At 44.9% G+C, this 14,237-nt stretch overlaps 2 protein-coding genes across 7 annotated transcripts in view; both read left to right on the top strand.

Annotated features, from left to right (window-relative positions):
• Window positions 1-576: 576 nt before the first annotated feature.
• DDT (D-dopachrome tautomerase) lies at window positions 577-4,694 on the top strand. The gene is made up of 3 exons (XM_030582491.1): window positions 577-1,046; window positions 2,198-2,373; window positions 4,533-4,694. The coding sequence occupies exons 1-3, from the start codon at window positions 939-941 to the stop codon at window positions 4,603-4,605; spliced, it is 357 nt and encodes a 118-aa protein (XP_030438351.1). The 5' UTR covers window positions 577-938; the 3' UTR covers window positions 4,606-4,694.
• A 4,484-nt stretch (window positions 4,695-9,178) lies between these two features.
• The window catches only part of CABIN1 (calcineurin binding protein 1), a 235,001-nt gene continuing 229,942 nt past the window's right edge, over window positions 9,179-14,237 (top strand). For 5 of the 6 annotated variants that reach the window (XM_030582446.1, XM_030582448.1, XM_030582447.1 and 2 more), the window contains exons 1-3: window positions 9,179-9,271; window positions 13,473-13,528; window positions 14,089-14,181. In XM_030582446.1, coding sequence (XP_030438306.1) covers window positions 9,205-9,271; window positions 13,473-13,528; window positions 14,089-14,181 — 216 coding nt within the window. In that variant the 5' untranslated portion in view covers window positions 9,179-9,204. Of the gene's footprint in view, window positions 9,272-10,154; window positions 10,237-13,472; window positions 13,529-14,088; window positions 14,182-14,237 lie in introns of all 6 variants that reach the window. The other variant, XM_030582449.1, reaches the window with a different exon arrangement.

Below are 14,237 nucleotides of genomic sequence, written 5' to 3' on the forward strand. Positions count from 1 at the left end.
AATTGTGCCATGGTGGTCAGGCTGCCTGTCAAGACTTACTGTTACATTTCAGTATTCAGGTTATTAGTGTGTGTATGTCTTTTATGCCTTTCCATCCCCTCACCATTATTGTCCTTTTCAGGGTGTGAGAAATATTTGTTTTCAGCAGACAAAGGAAAGCCAGGGTAAACTCCACTGGCACATTTCCATCTGTGGCTTTATTAAGGACTCTCTTGATCAGGGAGTTGCATGAAGTAGGCGAACTGCCTTCCTGATAAGCAATCCATATACCTGCCTGCCAGTGCCACAGGAAGTGAATAGAGGGTTTCGTTTTGGCTTACTTCTTTCCCTTGGGGGGACATGGATCAGTGTTCATGTCGTGCTCCTGGTCAGTACCTGGCCCAGGCTGGGGAAACTAATGATCCAACCAGCGGACCAAATTCAGTGATGAATCCTGGTCACATGCCACTAGAGGCACACTGCACCTATGAAATCTTAGACCCCATTCCCTTAGCAGAATCACATTTCTCTGCCATGTGGAAATAACAAAAACCAGGGCATCAGATCCATTGTATTATATTTTATTGTACAATCTGGTAAACAGGACACTCAGCTTTGGAGGATCCAGGTGACTGAGCCCCGAAAGTGCTTTTCCTGTCCTGTCTGGGCAGGACCAGGCCTGTGAACGACAGCGGGGAGACTCGTGACTGTGGCAAAGTGTTCATAAAAGGCCAGGCAAAGCAAACCTCCACAGTCACCGGGAGAGGAACGGGCCTCGGCCAGCCTGCCCCTGCTGAGCTCAGGGGTCAAGGTGGAGAGACACAGAGGAGGGTGTCTCCAGATGCAGCCAATCGCAAGGCCCGGCGCTCGCTCCCACCCCCAGCTCGGCAGGCCGTGGCGGCAGCGCAGCGTGTGACTCTGCAGCCCGCGGTAGCTGGTTTGTGGCGCTTGTCTCAGCCATGCCGTTCCTGGAGCTGGAGACCAGCCTCCCGGCCGCCCAGCTTCCCCAGGGCTTAGCCGGCAAGCTGTGCTCGGTCGCTGCTGCGATCCTGAACAAGCCTGAGGAGGTGAGTCTGCTGCCCCGGCGTGCGCAGCGCACTCTGGTCTGGCTGCGCAGGATGGATGCGCCCTTGCAGGTGGCTCCCCTGGAGGAGCAGCTGGGCCTGCGGCCGATGCACAGAGCTTGTCCCTGGGGGGACAGCAGCAGCGAGTCTGTTTAGTGGCAGTTGCTCTGCCCACTCGACCCCCAGTTCTCTGCTGGCCCCGCACCCCCTGGGGGTATGGGCTTGATGGGAGAGGGTCATGGTATGGGAAAGACAGAGAATCACTGGTCTAGGGCCCCCTCTGGGGCCGTGAGCAGATTTCAGGGCGGGCCACCACATAGGGCCAGCATTAGACTCGCTGGGGCCTAGGCCAGAAAGCCAAAGTCCCACTGAACCCCACCGCCCGGGGCTGAAGCCTGAGCAATGTAGTTTTGTGGGAGGGCTGTGCAGCATGGGGTTCCAGACCACTGCCCTGCTTGTAACCCCCTAATGCTGGCCCAGGCTTTTCTGTGCAGAAAACTAGTTATTGTGGCACAGATGGGCTGTGGAGTTTTTGTAGCATGTTGGGGGAGGGAAGGGGGCAGGCTCAGAAAGAAAAAGGTTGAGAACCCCTGGTCTTGGGCATCCTAATAGGAGGGAACAGGAGAGGCAGGATTCCCCTGGGCAGGGCCGGCTTTAGGCCTATTCCACCAATTCCCCTGAATCGGGCCCCGTGCCTAAGAGGGCCCAGCACCCAGTGAGAATCTCTTCCCTGCCTAGAGGTGCCTTTTTAATTTGTACTCACCTGGTGGCGCTCCGGGTCTTCAGTAGCACTTCGACAGTGGGTACTTCGCTCGCTCTGGGTCTTCAGTGGCACTTCGCCAGTGGGTCCTTCAGTGCCGCCGAAGACCTGGAGTGAGTGAAGGATCCACCGCCGAAGACTTGGAGCACTGCTTGGTGAGTACAAGCCCCACGTGGTTTTTGTTTTTTTTTAAGTCATCCCTGCCGGGGCCCCGTCGAAACTGTTCAAATTGGGCCCCACACTTCCTAAAGCCGGCCCTGCCCCTGGGGTGCATGGGGTGGGTGGCCCAGGGCACTAGCTCCTCCTCACGACACACACTGCTCATATCTGTGAGGCTTGTGTTCTGTTTCCTTCCCTCCCGTGGCTGTTTCCCTGGGTGTGCTCGGCATGGCAGACGGTAAGCGTCACTGTGAAGAGCGACTTGCCCATGGTGGTTAGCAGCTCCGCAGCGCCCTGTGCTCAGCTGCTCGTCTCATCCATTGCGGTGGTGGGAACCGCGGAGCAGAACAGAGGGCACAGTGCCAAGTTCTTTGAGTTCCTTACCAAGGAGCTGGGACTCGATGCGGACAGGTGAGTGCAGTGCAGGGAGCAGAGAGAGCAGGGGGAGGTGTATGCAGCAGGTAGAGGGGAGTTTCATGCAGCGCCCCAGTGAGACCCAGATCAGTGCTAATCAAGGTCTGTGTTTAAGTACAAGTAAAGGAAGCTTATAAGAGGCCTTGGCAGAGAGGGCCTCTCTCCTCCAGTCCTGATTTTTCCCCCTGCCCCATCAGTAATTTCCTGCACTTATTAGACTGGGCATCTTCCTTCTTGCTCCTCTCCTGGCTTTCTCAGGCTGAGCCTAATTGTGAGAATGAGGGGTAAAGTCCCAGGTGTAGTCAAAGCAGAGTTACTTTGATGCACTGGTGTAATAATGGGATCAGAGAGGGCCTGGTGGCTCATGAGCAAGGATTGTGGGGTAGAGGGGTTAGAAGCATAGCTACATTGGCGCGAAACCAGAGAAAGAGGAGATATGTCAATTGAATGTCATTATTCTTAGGGCTGGATGTATTGGGTTCCCCTATTCTGGTACTTAGCAGCTCTGACTTCACGTCCCCACCATGTCACATAAAACCCACTATACTATTAGTGTCACGCTTGAACTAACTCACTCCTCAGTAGGGCTAATTATTGTCTTGGAGGTCAGAATTTATTCAGTACAGAAAAAATAAAATTTATTTTTCTATTTAAAGAAAAGGCCAGACACATCCACCATGACCCATCAGTGCAAGGTGGTAGCATAGGGCTTAGTTTGCCTTTCAGGTGGATTTGTCGGTCTTTTTTTCTCTGCTCCTTTCTCTCATTACTCCAATAGCAGCAGAGAGGAAAAAACTCGCTCCATGTATTTCACAGCTCTGGGAAGAGAAGTCTCTTATCTTTCCCTTTGTGTTTATATGGGGGAGAAATTGTCTGTATTGAATTATTTATGACCAGCAGATATTTGTTTTAAAAAAAAACAAACACAAAAAAAAAGTCATTTCACAGAATAAGAGAAATATTAACTAGGTTCTAGGCCAGTTGCCTAACTGGCTGCCCCTTGCATCCTGCTGCTACTAGGTCTTGCCTTCTAGGCAGTAACACTGGTGAACAAAAGCTTGGTGGACATGGATGGTGATTTGAAAATAACCACTGTGTAACAGCTAAGGGAAATACAGAAAACATAAACAGGGCAGATGCCTGAAATGAAAAGGCAGTGAATTCCTGTTTTCCATGTGACCAAGGTATTTTCTACTTCCAAGAATAGCTCTAAATTCAGCATTCTGTGCAGCTGCACCAGTGCTGACCCTGGTTGAACTGCAAGGGTAGCCAAGGTCATGCAGGGCTTTGCACTGACTGAATTGGGTGGGGCTTATTCTGTTCTGAACATAAGTAACCCCATTTAACATAATCAATGCAAACCCCAGTGTAGCTTGCTCTTGCACTCAAATACTACAGCAAAGAGAATTTACATATACCGTATATACTTGATCATTAGCCTGTTTGTTTATAAGCCGACTCCCTAAAACGGATAGGTAAAAATAGCAGAAGCTGTATAACCCTTTCATAAGCCAACCCTATATTTCAGGGATTGGAAAACTTTGGCTCCTGGCCCGTCAGGGTAGGCCGCCGGCGGGTTGGGACATTTTGTTTACCTGGAGCATCTGCAGGCATGGAGCCCCTCAGCTCCCTGTGGCCATGGTTCACCATTCCCAGCCAATGGCATGCCACTTCCTGCAGCTCCCATTGGCTGGGAACAGCAAACTGCGGCCGCAGGGAGCTGAGGGGCTCCATGCCTGCAGATGCTCCAGGTAAACAAAACAACAATGTATTAGATATTCAATTCAATGATTCCATAGAGTTTAAAATCATCAGATTTTGGTGTAGACCTGTTTATAAGCCGACCCCCGCTCTTTGATGTGTCACTTTTTTACCAAAACCAATTGACTTATGAATGAGTATATACGGTAAGTATCTTGGATAAATAGATAGTTAACAGTTTAACTTTTTGAGGGTGTGGACAGGACTTTAGAACCCACTCACGCACTGTCCCATAACCTGCTTCTATTACAGTCAGAGCCTTTAAGTCCAGACCACTGAGAGCTATGTTTAGCTGTGTGTTCTGGGTATTGAGAGAACTTACTGAAGATAATGTTCCATTACAAAATAATAACCTTTCCTTTCCTCCTGTGTTCTCTCCTCTTCCACATGCAAAGGATTCTTATCCGCTTTTATCCCCTGGAACCTTGGCAGATTGGCAAGAAAGGAACTGTTATGACTTTCTTATGATCTCTTCAAGAAACCCATTGAGAAGAAACCCTTGTGGAGGGCACAACCCAAGGATGGCCAGCTCTACCTGTTTGTTTCTATGCAAGATCTGATATGTATCCTTCTGCACCTCCACTCATGTAGTTCCTTTCTGTTTCTGCTTCTTCTGTGCACACAGCTCCAAAGTGGGGCTTACTAGCCAAACTCTATGTCAGTAACAGTTGGAAGTCTTTGTTTCACACCTGTCTTGTGGCCCAGAGACAACGCAGTTACCTGTGATCGCAAACAAAACTTGAATCCTGAAGTCTGTGTAGCTGGGAGTTTGTTTTGTCAGCAGCAGCGTCATGGTGGCCTTCCTTATATGGATCCAGTTAATCCAAGTTCTGTAGTCTTTTCCTTTAGCAATGAACAGTTCTTTATTTCTGTTCTGTGACTGGCATCATTGATAACTGACTGGGGAGGTTCTCCAGTTTTGTTCAGCCTGAGGGCCGCTTTGCAAGAGAAAGACAGATCCTGTCATGTGCTAACCTTTTCTCTTCCTTGTGAAGTTTGGTCTGTTCTAGGAGTCCATGGGCCATAGCTTGAGAGTTTATGGGCTTAACTTCGCCATCAGATAGAATGCTGATTGGGACCATGTCCCTGTAGACTCTTCTACACCAGAAGTCACTAAATGTTGCTTGTCTGGCAATAGGCACTAAACTAATTCACAGTAGTTAGCCTAACTCGCTGCCACTGGAGGGCAGAGATTCAAGGGGACCTGAGATCTTTCACTTCCAACTTCTGTGAATATTCCTTCCATTCTAAACCTCCCATTCCCCTCCACCCCCATTTCTGGGAAGAGAGAATATTGGTCTGAGGGAAGAATCTTTTAACTTGTATGGGATGGCTGGGCTAGGGCTCCTCTCTAATCTCCTGCTCTAAGCTCTATCTACTTCACTAGGATCTTTGGCTTGCAAAGGTGGATGTTCCCATGTTCATTCAGTAGACCCGTGTAGTTTAATATCAATGTGCGTGTTGTGCATTGGGGTATGTGTGGAAGAGGGCTACTGTCATGGTATAATTCCCCACTCTGAACTTTAGCGTCCAAAAGGTGGGATACCAGCATGAATTCCTCTAAGCTCAAATTACCAGCTTAGTACTTGTAGCGCTGCCACCAACCAGGAATTCCAGTGCCTGGTACACTCTAGTCCCCCCAAAACCTTGCCCAGGGAACTCCAAGACCCAGTCCCTCTGGATCTTAACATAAGGAAAGTAAACCCTTTCCCTCACCGTTGCCTCTCCCAGGCTTCCCCTCCCTGGGTTACCCTGGAAGATCACTGTGATTCAAACTCCTTGAATCTTAAAACAGAGAGGAAAATTCACCTTCCCCCCTCCTTCTCTCTCCCCCTCCCAAACCCTCCCTGAGAGAGACAGTAATCCTAACACAGAGAGAAAATTAACCTCTCTCTCCCCCTTCCCTCCTTTCTCCCCACCAATTCCCTGGTGAGTCCAGACCTAGTCCCCTGGGGTCTCACCAGAATAAAAAAAACAATCAGGCTCTTAAACAAGAAAAGCTTTTAATTAAAGAAAGAAAAAACAGTAAAAATTATCTTAGTAAATTTAAGATGGAATATATTACAGGGTCTTTCAGCTATAAACACTGGGAATACCCTCCCAGCCTAAGTATACAAGTACAAAGTAAAATCCTTTCAGCAAAATACAAATTTGAACTCCTCCCAGCCAAATACACATTCACAAATATAGAAAACAAACATAAGCCTAACTTGCCTTATCACCTAGTACTTACTATTTTGAATCTATAAGAACCTGTATCAGGGAGATTGGAGAGAAACCTGGTTGCACATCTGGTCACTCTCAGAACCCAGAGAGAACAACCACCAAACACTAACAGCACACACAAAAACTTCCCTCCCTCAAGATTTGAAAATATCCTGTCCCCTGATTGATCCTCTGGTCAGGTGACAGCCAGGCTTACTGAACTTGTTAACCCTTTACAGTCAAAAGAGACGTGAAGTACTCCTGTTCTATTAAACCTTAACTATCTGTTTATGACAGCTACTTATTGCAGAATCATTTCATACCCTAGGATGTGGAGCCCAGGAAATTGTTTTGCTAGTTCTGGTAATTAGTTTCAATTCCTGTAACTTGTCTCCTTGTCCACAGTACTTTCCCACAACCCCCTCACCACAGTGAACAATACCAGAACACTTTTTATTTTACAAATGCTTTCAGTGTTCTGTGGGTGGTGGAGAGGAGCTGATGAACTTGCACATAACTGACTGACTTCTTGCAGTACCTGTTTTTTTGTTTTGTTTTTTTTCCTTATTGGTCAGGGCCTTGCTACAACTGTTGTAATGTCCATTCTTTTAGTAGGGGAGTTTTTCTCTTGGGGCCCTTCTGGTTGTCACTTTATAACTGGATTATACACAATATTTTTTATTTTTTAAAAACCCCTCAATTCCCCTAGTTATTATCATCTATGGGATTTCCTTACTTTTGCATTTCACTCAGCAGAGATAATGAAGACAGAGTTGTCAGTTTCATTTATAGTCACTTTCTAAGGTCCAAATCCTGCCAACACTTAGGCACATGAATAGTTGCACTGAATTCATTGGGATTCATGTGAATAAATGTTTTGAGGGTCAGGATTAAATTGTTCATTTTCTGGTTCTGATGTACTACTACAGTGTTTAATTGTCAGGTATTTACAGCATTGCAAGGGAATAATTACATTTAAAAATGAACTAATTTCCTCTTTCATTGCTCACAGAATACTTTTTATTCCAGTTAGTGTTTGTAATTTTTTTTTAACATACAATCAAAAATTTGAGTGTCAGGTTGGAAGTATCTTTCATTTATTCAAAAATAACTGAAACCAATGAGGTTATTCAAAAATAATTAAAACCAAATGATTAATATCTGAAGCTAGTTACTACACATGCAGCATAACTTTCTTCCATTGTTGCAAAATCACTGTCCGCTAAATAAAATATTCACTAAGTGCAGATTTATATGTTAGTGTCATGAGTTGGATGTTTATCTGGTCAATAAAACTTTTATCAAAATACTTTTAGTGTGTCTCGATTCAATAGATTATAACAATACTTTCATTTTGTTTCCCTTTCTCCTTGTATCTCACTCACCCTCTGTAAGTGTACTGGGGATGCGGCTACAACTCAAGTTAGCACAATTTATCAGATGCTAATCCAATCACTCTTTGCAATCATTCTCTGCAGGTAAAGTGTGAAGTTGCAATGTGGCCACTCTCCCTTAAGCTTGGCTAGTTTAAGTGGAGTAACTTGAGTGTCTAACTCAAGCAAACTGGTGAAAACTGAGCGACTGAGGGAAAGAATTTTTACTAACACTTTTAAAAACTCTCTGCTTTTTGTTAGCACCTATTTAACTTAAGTAAATAACATTCTGGAGAAAGGACATTTTTCTTAAAGATTCAACAGCTCACTTTCAATTAAGGTGTGAGAATATACAATAAACACTGGAATGATGGGCTGGGGAAACAGAAAGGCTTGTGTAATGTGTGAATATATAGAATAAAGAAGGAGGGCAGTTGAGGAGGACTGGAAGGAAAGAAAAAGACTTCAGTATTTGAGAAAATGAGGTTCAGATGAAGCTAGACATCCATGAAGAAATGAGGGAAAGGCAACCAGAGAGAGAGGACTGAACAGACAACTACAACAGAGAAAAGGCAGTAGTTGAATCCATGAGTGGTAAAATCCCAGCGAGGGGATATAAAAATGAAACAAGATATCAAATGCAGGAACCTGATGGACACTGGCAGAAAACAGAAGGCAGCAGGAAGAAAAGCCAGGAAGGGATAGTGAAGGAGGGTCAGCAGCAACACGCTGGAAGCAGAACCAGGGTCCTGATTCAACACAGCACTTAACCACGCTTAACATAAAGGCTGTGGAGATGTCCAACCCCTCAGGCAATGCCCTCAAGCTTAGATGTGGCGATGACAGCGCAGAGGGACTTGGTGGCACACTGGAGAGCCAGGGACACGTCACCTAGGGTGACCAGACAGCAAATGTGAAAAACCAGGATGGGGGTTGGGGTAATAGGAGTCTATATAAGAAAAAGACCCACAATTCAGGACTATCCCTATAAAATTGGGACATCTGGTCACCTGAACGTCACCATGAACGCAGGGGGTGTTTTAAACGCGTGGTGACAGGCGTTCCGGGCGGGCTCTAGTCAGTCACTGGTCGAACACCGCGCGCGTGGGACACGGTGGACGAGGCAGAGACGCACCCAGACGTCACAAGAGAGCGGGCAGGACGAGTTAAGGGACAGTACCTGTCGAGGGCCAATCAGGGAACAGCACAGCACAAGCGGTGGGCGCGCACGCGCTAAGGTCACGACCGCAACGACGTGCGGCTCTGACGGCATCATGGCATTCCTTGACGATGCGGTTCTGTGACAGCGCCCGGGGGTGCTGGGACGGAAGGGGCGGGGCGGGGAGCATGTGGGAGGCACAGCCTCCCGGCGGGGAGGGTATCACTGGGAAGCTGACCGCAGTCCCCTCGGCCCCCCCCTCTCCTAAAACAGCCTGTCAGTCTGTATCCAGCATCTCTATTGGCTGGGTGGGGAGTCGCAGCTCAGCCAATGAGAGGCCGTTGTATTGGCCTGCGGGACTCCAGGGGCCCGGGAGGAGTTGCCGTGGAGACTGCAGGTGAGGCTCCCCCTTCCATGTAGAACGGATTCTCCTCAGCGGCGCGTCACCTCCCTATCCCCGTCTTAGGCAGGCTGCTCTTCCCGCTGCTTACCCGGCCGGGCCAGCTGGTAGCCCGGAGAGGGGAGCTGGGAATTGACACGGGGGCTGCACAAAGGGCTGGGGCGTGGGGAACTCTCGGGGAAGCAGCGGGGCCGGTACCTGTGTGGGGAGTGCAGGCTGGTGCCTCTGCTGAGGGAGCGGAGGGCACAGTCCTGCCGGGCACCTGCATGGAGGGCGGGGGTGCAGCCCTGTCCCAGCCCGTATGGGGGGGTCAGCATTATTAGGGGGTGCGGTGGGGGAGCGATCTCCGCAGGCCAAGCCTTACTTACGTTAAAGGTCGCCAGATAAGTGGGGAGCCCTCTAGTTCCAGAACCCACAGAGGTCCCAGTTTCCACTGAAGGGTCTGAGGGACACTGAGGGGCCCCGTTTCCACCCCTCTGTCTGCAGTTGTCTCACACAGGTCTATGGCTGGATGGAGCCTCCTGCGAAGACTCTGCTGGGCTCCTGCACCCTTTACAACAGGGTTTCCTCAAACACTTGGATGCTGAGCTCCTTTCAGGAAATGTAACAACTCTTCCCCCCTCCCCTTGCTAAAGGCCTACCCATCATCATTTATGTATCTACTTCCTCTTCCTCTCCCTCTCCAGTCACTCCTTGACACCCCTGCTCTGGAAAGTGGCACCATGTACATGACTGAAAACTATCACCATTAGCATTTGGTCAAAAATTACAATTTAGGAGAATGAACTTTTCTAAAACTTATATCTAGTAGAAGTACTTTTACAACTTTAAAAAAAAAGTTACTGAAAACGTCTGTCTTTAAACAAATATTCCCTTATAGCATGTGAAACCCAGACATAACTGCAATGAGAACCTATGTGAAACTCACAAGAACAATGCAAAATGAAAATGGAACATAAATAGTTAAGTTCATTAGAATTAGAAAATTATGTTGGTTTTAATAATCTTAAGGAGCTGTGTGAAACAAATACATTTATTTTAGCAGTACCTGTATATGATTTTTAAGTTGGAAGGCTGAAAGTAGCACTCTGAAACTCTTCCGTTGAGTGACTCTGTCTAGACATAATGTCTGCAGGTGCCTAAGGCTTTGTCTTACACATAAAATTTGCTAACTGTACAGGTATACTAGATATGCTGGTATAGCTAAAGCAGTACAACCCACTTTCTATGGATTCAGTTATACTAGCTTTAAAATGCTTATACCAATATAGTTTATTCCATTAGAGCATTATTCTGCTATAAAATAACTGTGTCCATATTAGGAGTTGTACCACTAAAAATATCACACCCCTAACTGACATAGTTGTGCCAGTGCAAAAACTCTGCTTCAGGGACAGCCAACCTGAGCCTGAGAAGGGGTGGAGTGGGGGCAGCACAGAGGGTTGAGCACTGAGCACCCCCCAGCACACTGGAAAGTTAGCATCTATAGCTCCAGCCCCAGAGTCAGCAGCTGTGCAAGGAGCCGCATATTAATCTATGAAGAGCCACATGCAGCTCCGTAGCCGCAGGTTGGCCACCCCTGCTCTGCTTTCTATTTTATTTCTCTCCCTCTGTCAGAATTTGACTGTATTAGAGCTAAAAGTAACTTGACCATTATTAAAAAGTTTATATTTGAGCAAAATGCAGAATTAAAATTCTTACCATCCACATATTTTTCTTTATAGCTTTAGTTGGTCTAGTGAAATATCAGCCGAGCTACTGAGTTCTCATCCTGCGTCTACCAGTCGGGTGACCATATTTCCCAAAGGAAACTAGGATACTGCATGAGGCTGGTCTGAGGGTCTCTGCCCCCAACATGGGGCTGGAGTTGACAGCCGAAGCCCTGTTGTCGCTGGCCCTCCTCAAACATTCCTTTATGCTGCCCTAGGGGGCATGCTCCACATTTTTGTCAGAACTGGGCATTTTTCCCATTTCTCTTGCCATCTGATCAGTTGACAAGAGCAAATGGGACAAATGCCTAGTTTTGCCAAAAAAGTTAGTATATCTGGGATAAGACTTACAAAGGGAACTGTCCCATCCAAAATGGGACGTATGGTCACCCTATCTCCCAATGACTTGCTGTCTGACCTTGAGCAAGTCACTATGGCCCTGATGTAGCCAGATTCTTAAGTATGTGTTTGAACTTAAGCTTGATTAAACTTAAATACATACCTAACTTTAAGTATCTCACTGAAATGGGGCCATGGAGCCCAATGTTTTTTAGAGCTGGTGAGAATTTAATTTGGAGTCATGGATGTTCAGTATAGATCTAGGTGAAAATTGGACTTTTGGTTTCATTGGCAATTTAAAAAAATTGAAAAAAAATTGTTTAGGGTCAGACCAAAAATGAATTTATTTTTTTTAGCAAATTAAAAAAAAAACATTTTTAGGCAAAACAAAATATTTTGTTTTGACATAATCAAAACATTTTGTTTTGAGTATTTTAAAATGTTTTTGAATTTTTAAAAGTAGAAATAAAAGAAATTTTGAGACAAAAAAGTTTCAAACTGAAAATTTTGCCCAGCTCTAGTTCTGTAAATTCTGAAAATCAGGCCTCCATTTTCTCTATTTATAAAATGGCGAAAATACGTACATATCTTGCAGGGATTTTGAAGCTTTGTTAATTAATGCTTTGAAGATGTAAAGTACTTTATATTATTGTGCAGTTATCTGTGCAAGTTGGATACAAGTGATGGAAGTTTCAGTGGGGGGAGGGGAAATCAGTGTGTGTGAACCAACAAAATGTGACCATTTCTGAATGAGTTAAATTAAAGTAGAAACATGCTTTCTTTACACGTGAAAGCGCTCAGCTATGATGTGTGAATTCATTCAGCTCATAGTTCAGCACTCCCACTGCTTCCTGCTGTGATTAATTCTGGAGTTACCTTGCTATTAATAGGGTCTACAATATAAAAGACTGTTTTTAGTCTGCTGTGCACATGTCATTTTTTTGTATGTCTGCTGATGTGAAGGTTTTGTCTCATGGCAGTGAAAATTTAAAATAAAACATACAAATTCCTTTCATGTTCTTTTGCCGTTAACTTGCATCGTACTTCAAGAAATTAATAGAATGAAAATTATAGGTTTAATTTAAATGAAAATCACTGGTTTTAAATGTGAATACCAGTTTTCAAATTTTCTATCCATGTTAAAATTGCTCAGGATATTAACCTCTCTCCTTTCAAAATGGAGAAGTATTTATCACAGAAGTTTAGCTTCTTTTTGTTGCTGAATATTTACTTGATAGACCTCTATGGGTATGTAGCTCTAAAGTCCTGCTTTGCAAGAGGGATGACAGAGACACATCTTGTCATTGGCCCACCTACATTCTGTATAAGGTATTGATACTTGCACTAGTTCCACTTCATAAAAGTTAGCAGCAGTAGCTGGGAGCCCTAGTGTAGAGGGCTTGCCAGCTTGTTTTGAGTAGTCAATTGGAGGTGCTCTGAAGCAAGCCATGATGTCTGCCTCCTCTGACCGTCAGCTCCAGGACTACTTTTTCTTGATTTCTGTCTTGTTCCACAGACTCTTGTTGTGGGAAGAGCATTGGGATCTAGCCCCAGAAATGCATCTGTGAAAAGGGATTCTGACCTTGTGCTCCTGATACAGGGGCAGGAGGTCAGTCCTTTCCTCAGAGCAGGGCTTTTTCCATAATTTAAAGAAAATGACATGGTGCAGGTAGACTACAGCAATGCACTGCAAGGAGGCAGAGTTGAGGCTACACAGGCAAATTTATCTTCATCATTTTCTGACATTTAAGTGATTAATGTGGCAGCCTTAACATTCATTTAATGTAGTATTTTTTATGTTTTCAAGAATATTATATCTAATGTTGGGATTACATTTAATATTACTGTTACAGTACACATAAATCTACAGCTGACTAATGTAAGATAGTTATAAGTGCATTGCAAATATTCATTATTTTCTAGTGTTTAAAGTCTTAAAAGCAAAAAGAAAATAAGGAACAAATGAATTTCCTTTCATCTTAATTATTATAACTTTATTTACAATTGTTTTTAAGATTATTGTTGTTTATATTGTAAGGTGCTATGATACTTGCAAAAATTTCCAATTGTTAAATAATGATGACATGTTTTTAATAATAAATGCTTTCCATTTATTGTAAATATAATTCTAATCCCTGGTTGCTCTTCAGACCTATTTGTGACTGGCCCTCCACCTGACTCTAGTGGGAGAATCCTGCTGAACATGGTAAGGTGGCAGTCTAGCACAAGCTGCTTATCAGACATCATGGTGGTATGGCTTTCTGAGAAAGCAGCGAATTCTTGGTGCCATATGTGCTTGAATCCTTTCATGTGTGTGATGTGAGAAACCAAAAACAATTTTCCATATTTCCTTATCCCAAGACTTAGCCACTCTCTGTGGAGTGTTAATTGGCACCTCTAGAACATTGCATTTTCAGTAATTATCCTTGTAGTGACCTGGTAAATTAAGGTGCTTCGCTGTAATCCATATGTCCATTCTACTGGCCCCATGGTTCCTAGGGATGGTTTAAATTTCCTCCCCTGCCATTAAAGGAGCTTCCTTTGTCTTGCTTGTCATATTCTGCAGTTAGTGGTGGATCAAGTAACCATTATATACTGAAGTAGTAATAATTTCTTACATTTGCAGTGCTAACCCAGGTTTTGTTGTGAGATTTTTAACTAGAGAGAGGAATGATACAAATTCTAGTGGCAAGAGTGAGATGAGGAACTGAGCCAGATATGAATTTCATGTATGTACTATAACTGTTTCTTGATTCTCGTTCTTAGATCCGAATTGCAGCACTGAATGCCAGCTCCACAATTGAAGATGAGCATGAAGGTACCTTCAAAAGTCACAAAACACAGACAAAGGAGGCTCAAGTAAGTAAAACAATTTTAATAATGTGGAAAATTGACAATGAATCTCTTCTGATATG

This window comes from Gopherus evgoodei, chromosome 13, assembly GCF_007399415.2.
Source record: "Gopherus evgoodei ecotype Sinaloan lineage chromosome 13, rGopEvg1_v1.p, whole genome shotgun sequence".
Taxonomy (NCBI): Eukaryota; Metazoa; Chordata; order Testudines; family Testudinidae; genus Gopherus; species Gopherus evgoodei.

What these genes read in the sequence shown, in the direction of transcription:
- DDT (XM_030582491.1), top strand. Translation starts at nt 939, where the DNA reads ATGCCGTTCCTGGAGCTGGAGACCAGCCTCCCGGCCGCCCAGCTTCCC. An exon ending in TCCTGAACAAGCCTGAGGAG is followed by an intron (nt 1,047 to 2,197) that starts GTGAGTCTGCTG and finishes TCGGCATGGCAG; the next exon opens with ACGGTAAGCGTCACTGTGAA. An exon ending in CTGGGACTCGATGCGGACAG is followed by an intron (nt 2,374 to 4,532) that starts GTGAGTGCAGTG and finishes CCACATGCAAAG; the next exon opens with GATTCTTATCCGCTTTTATC.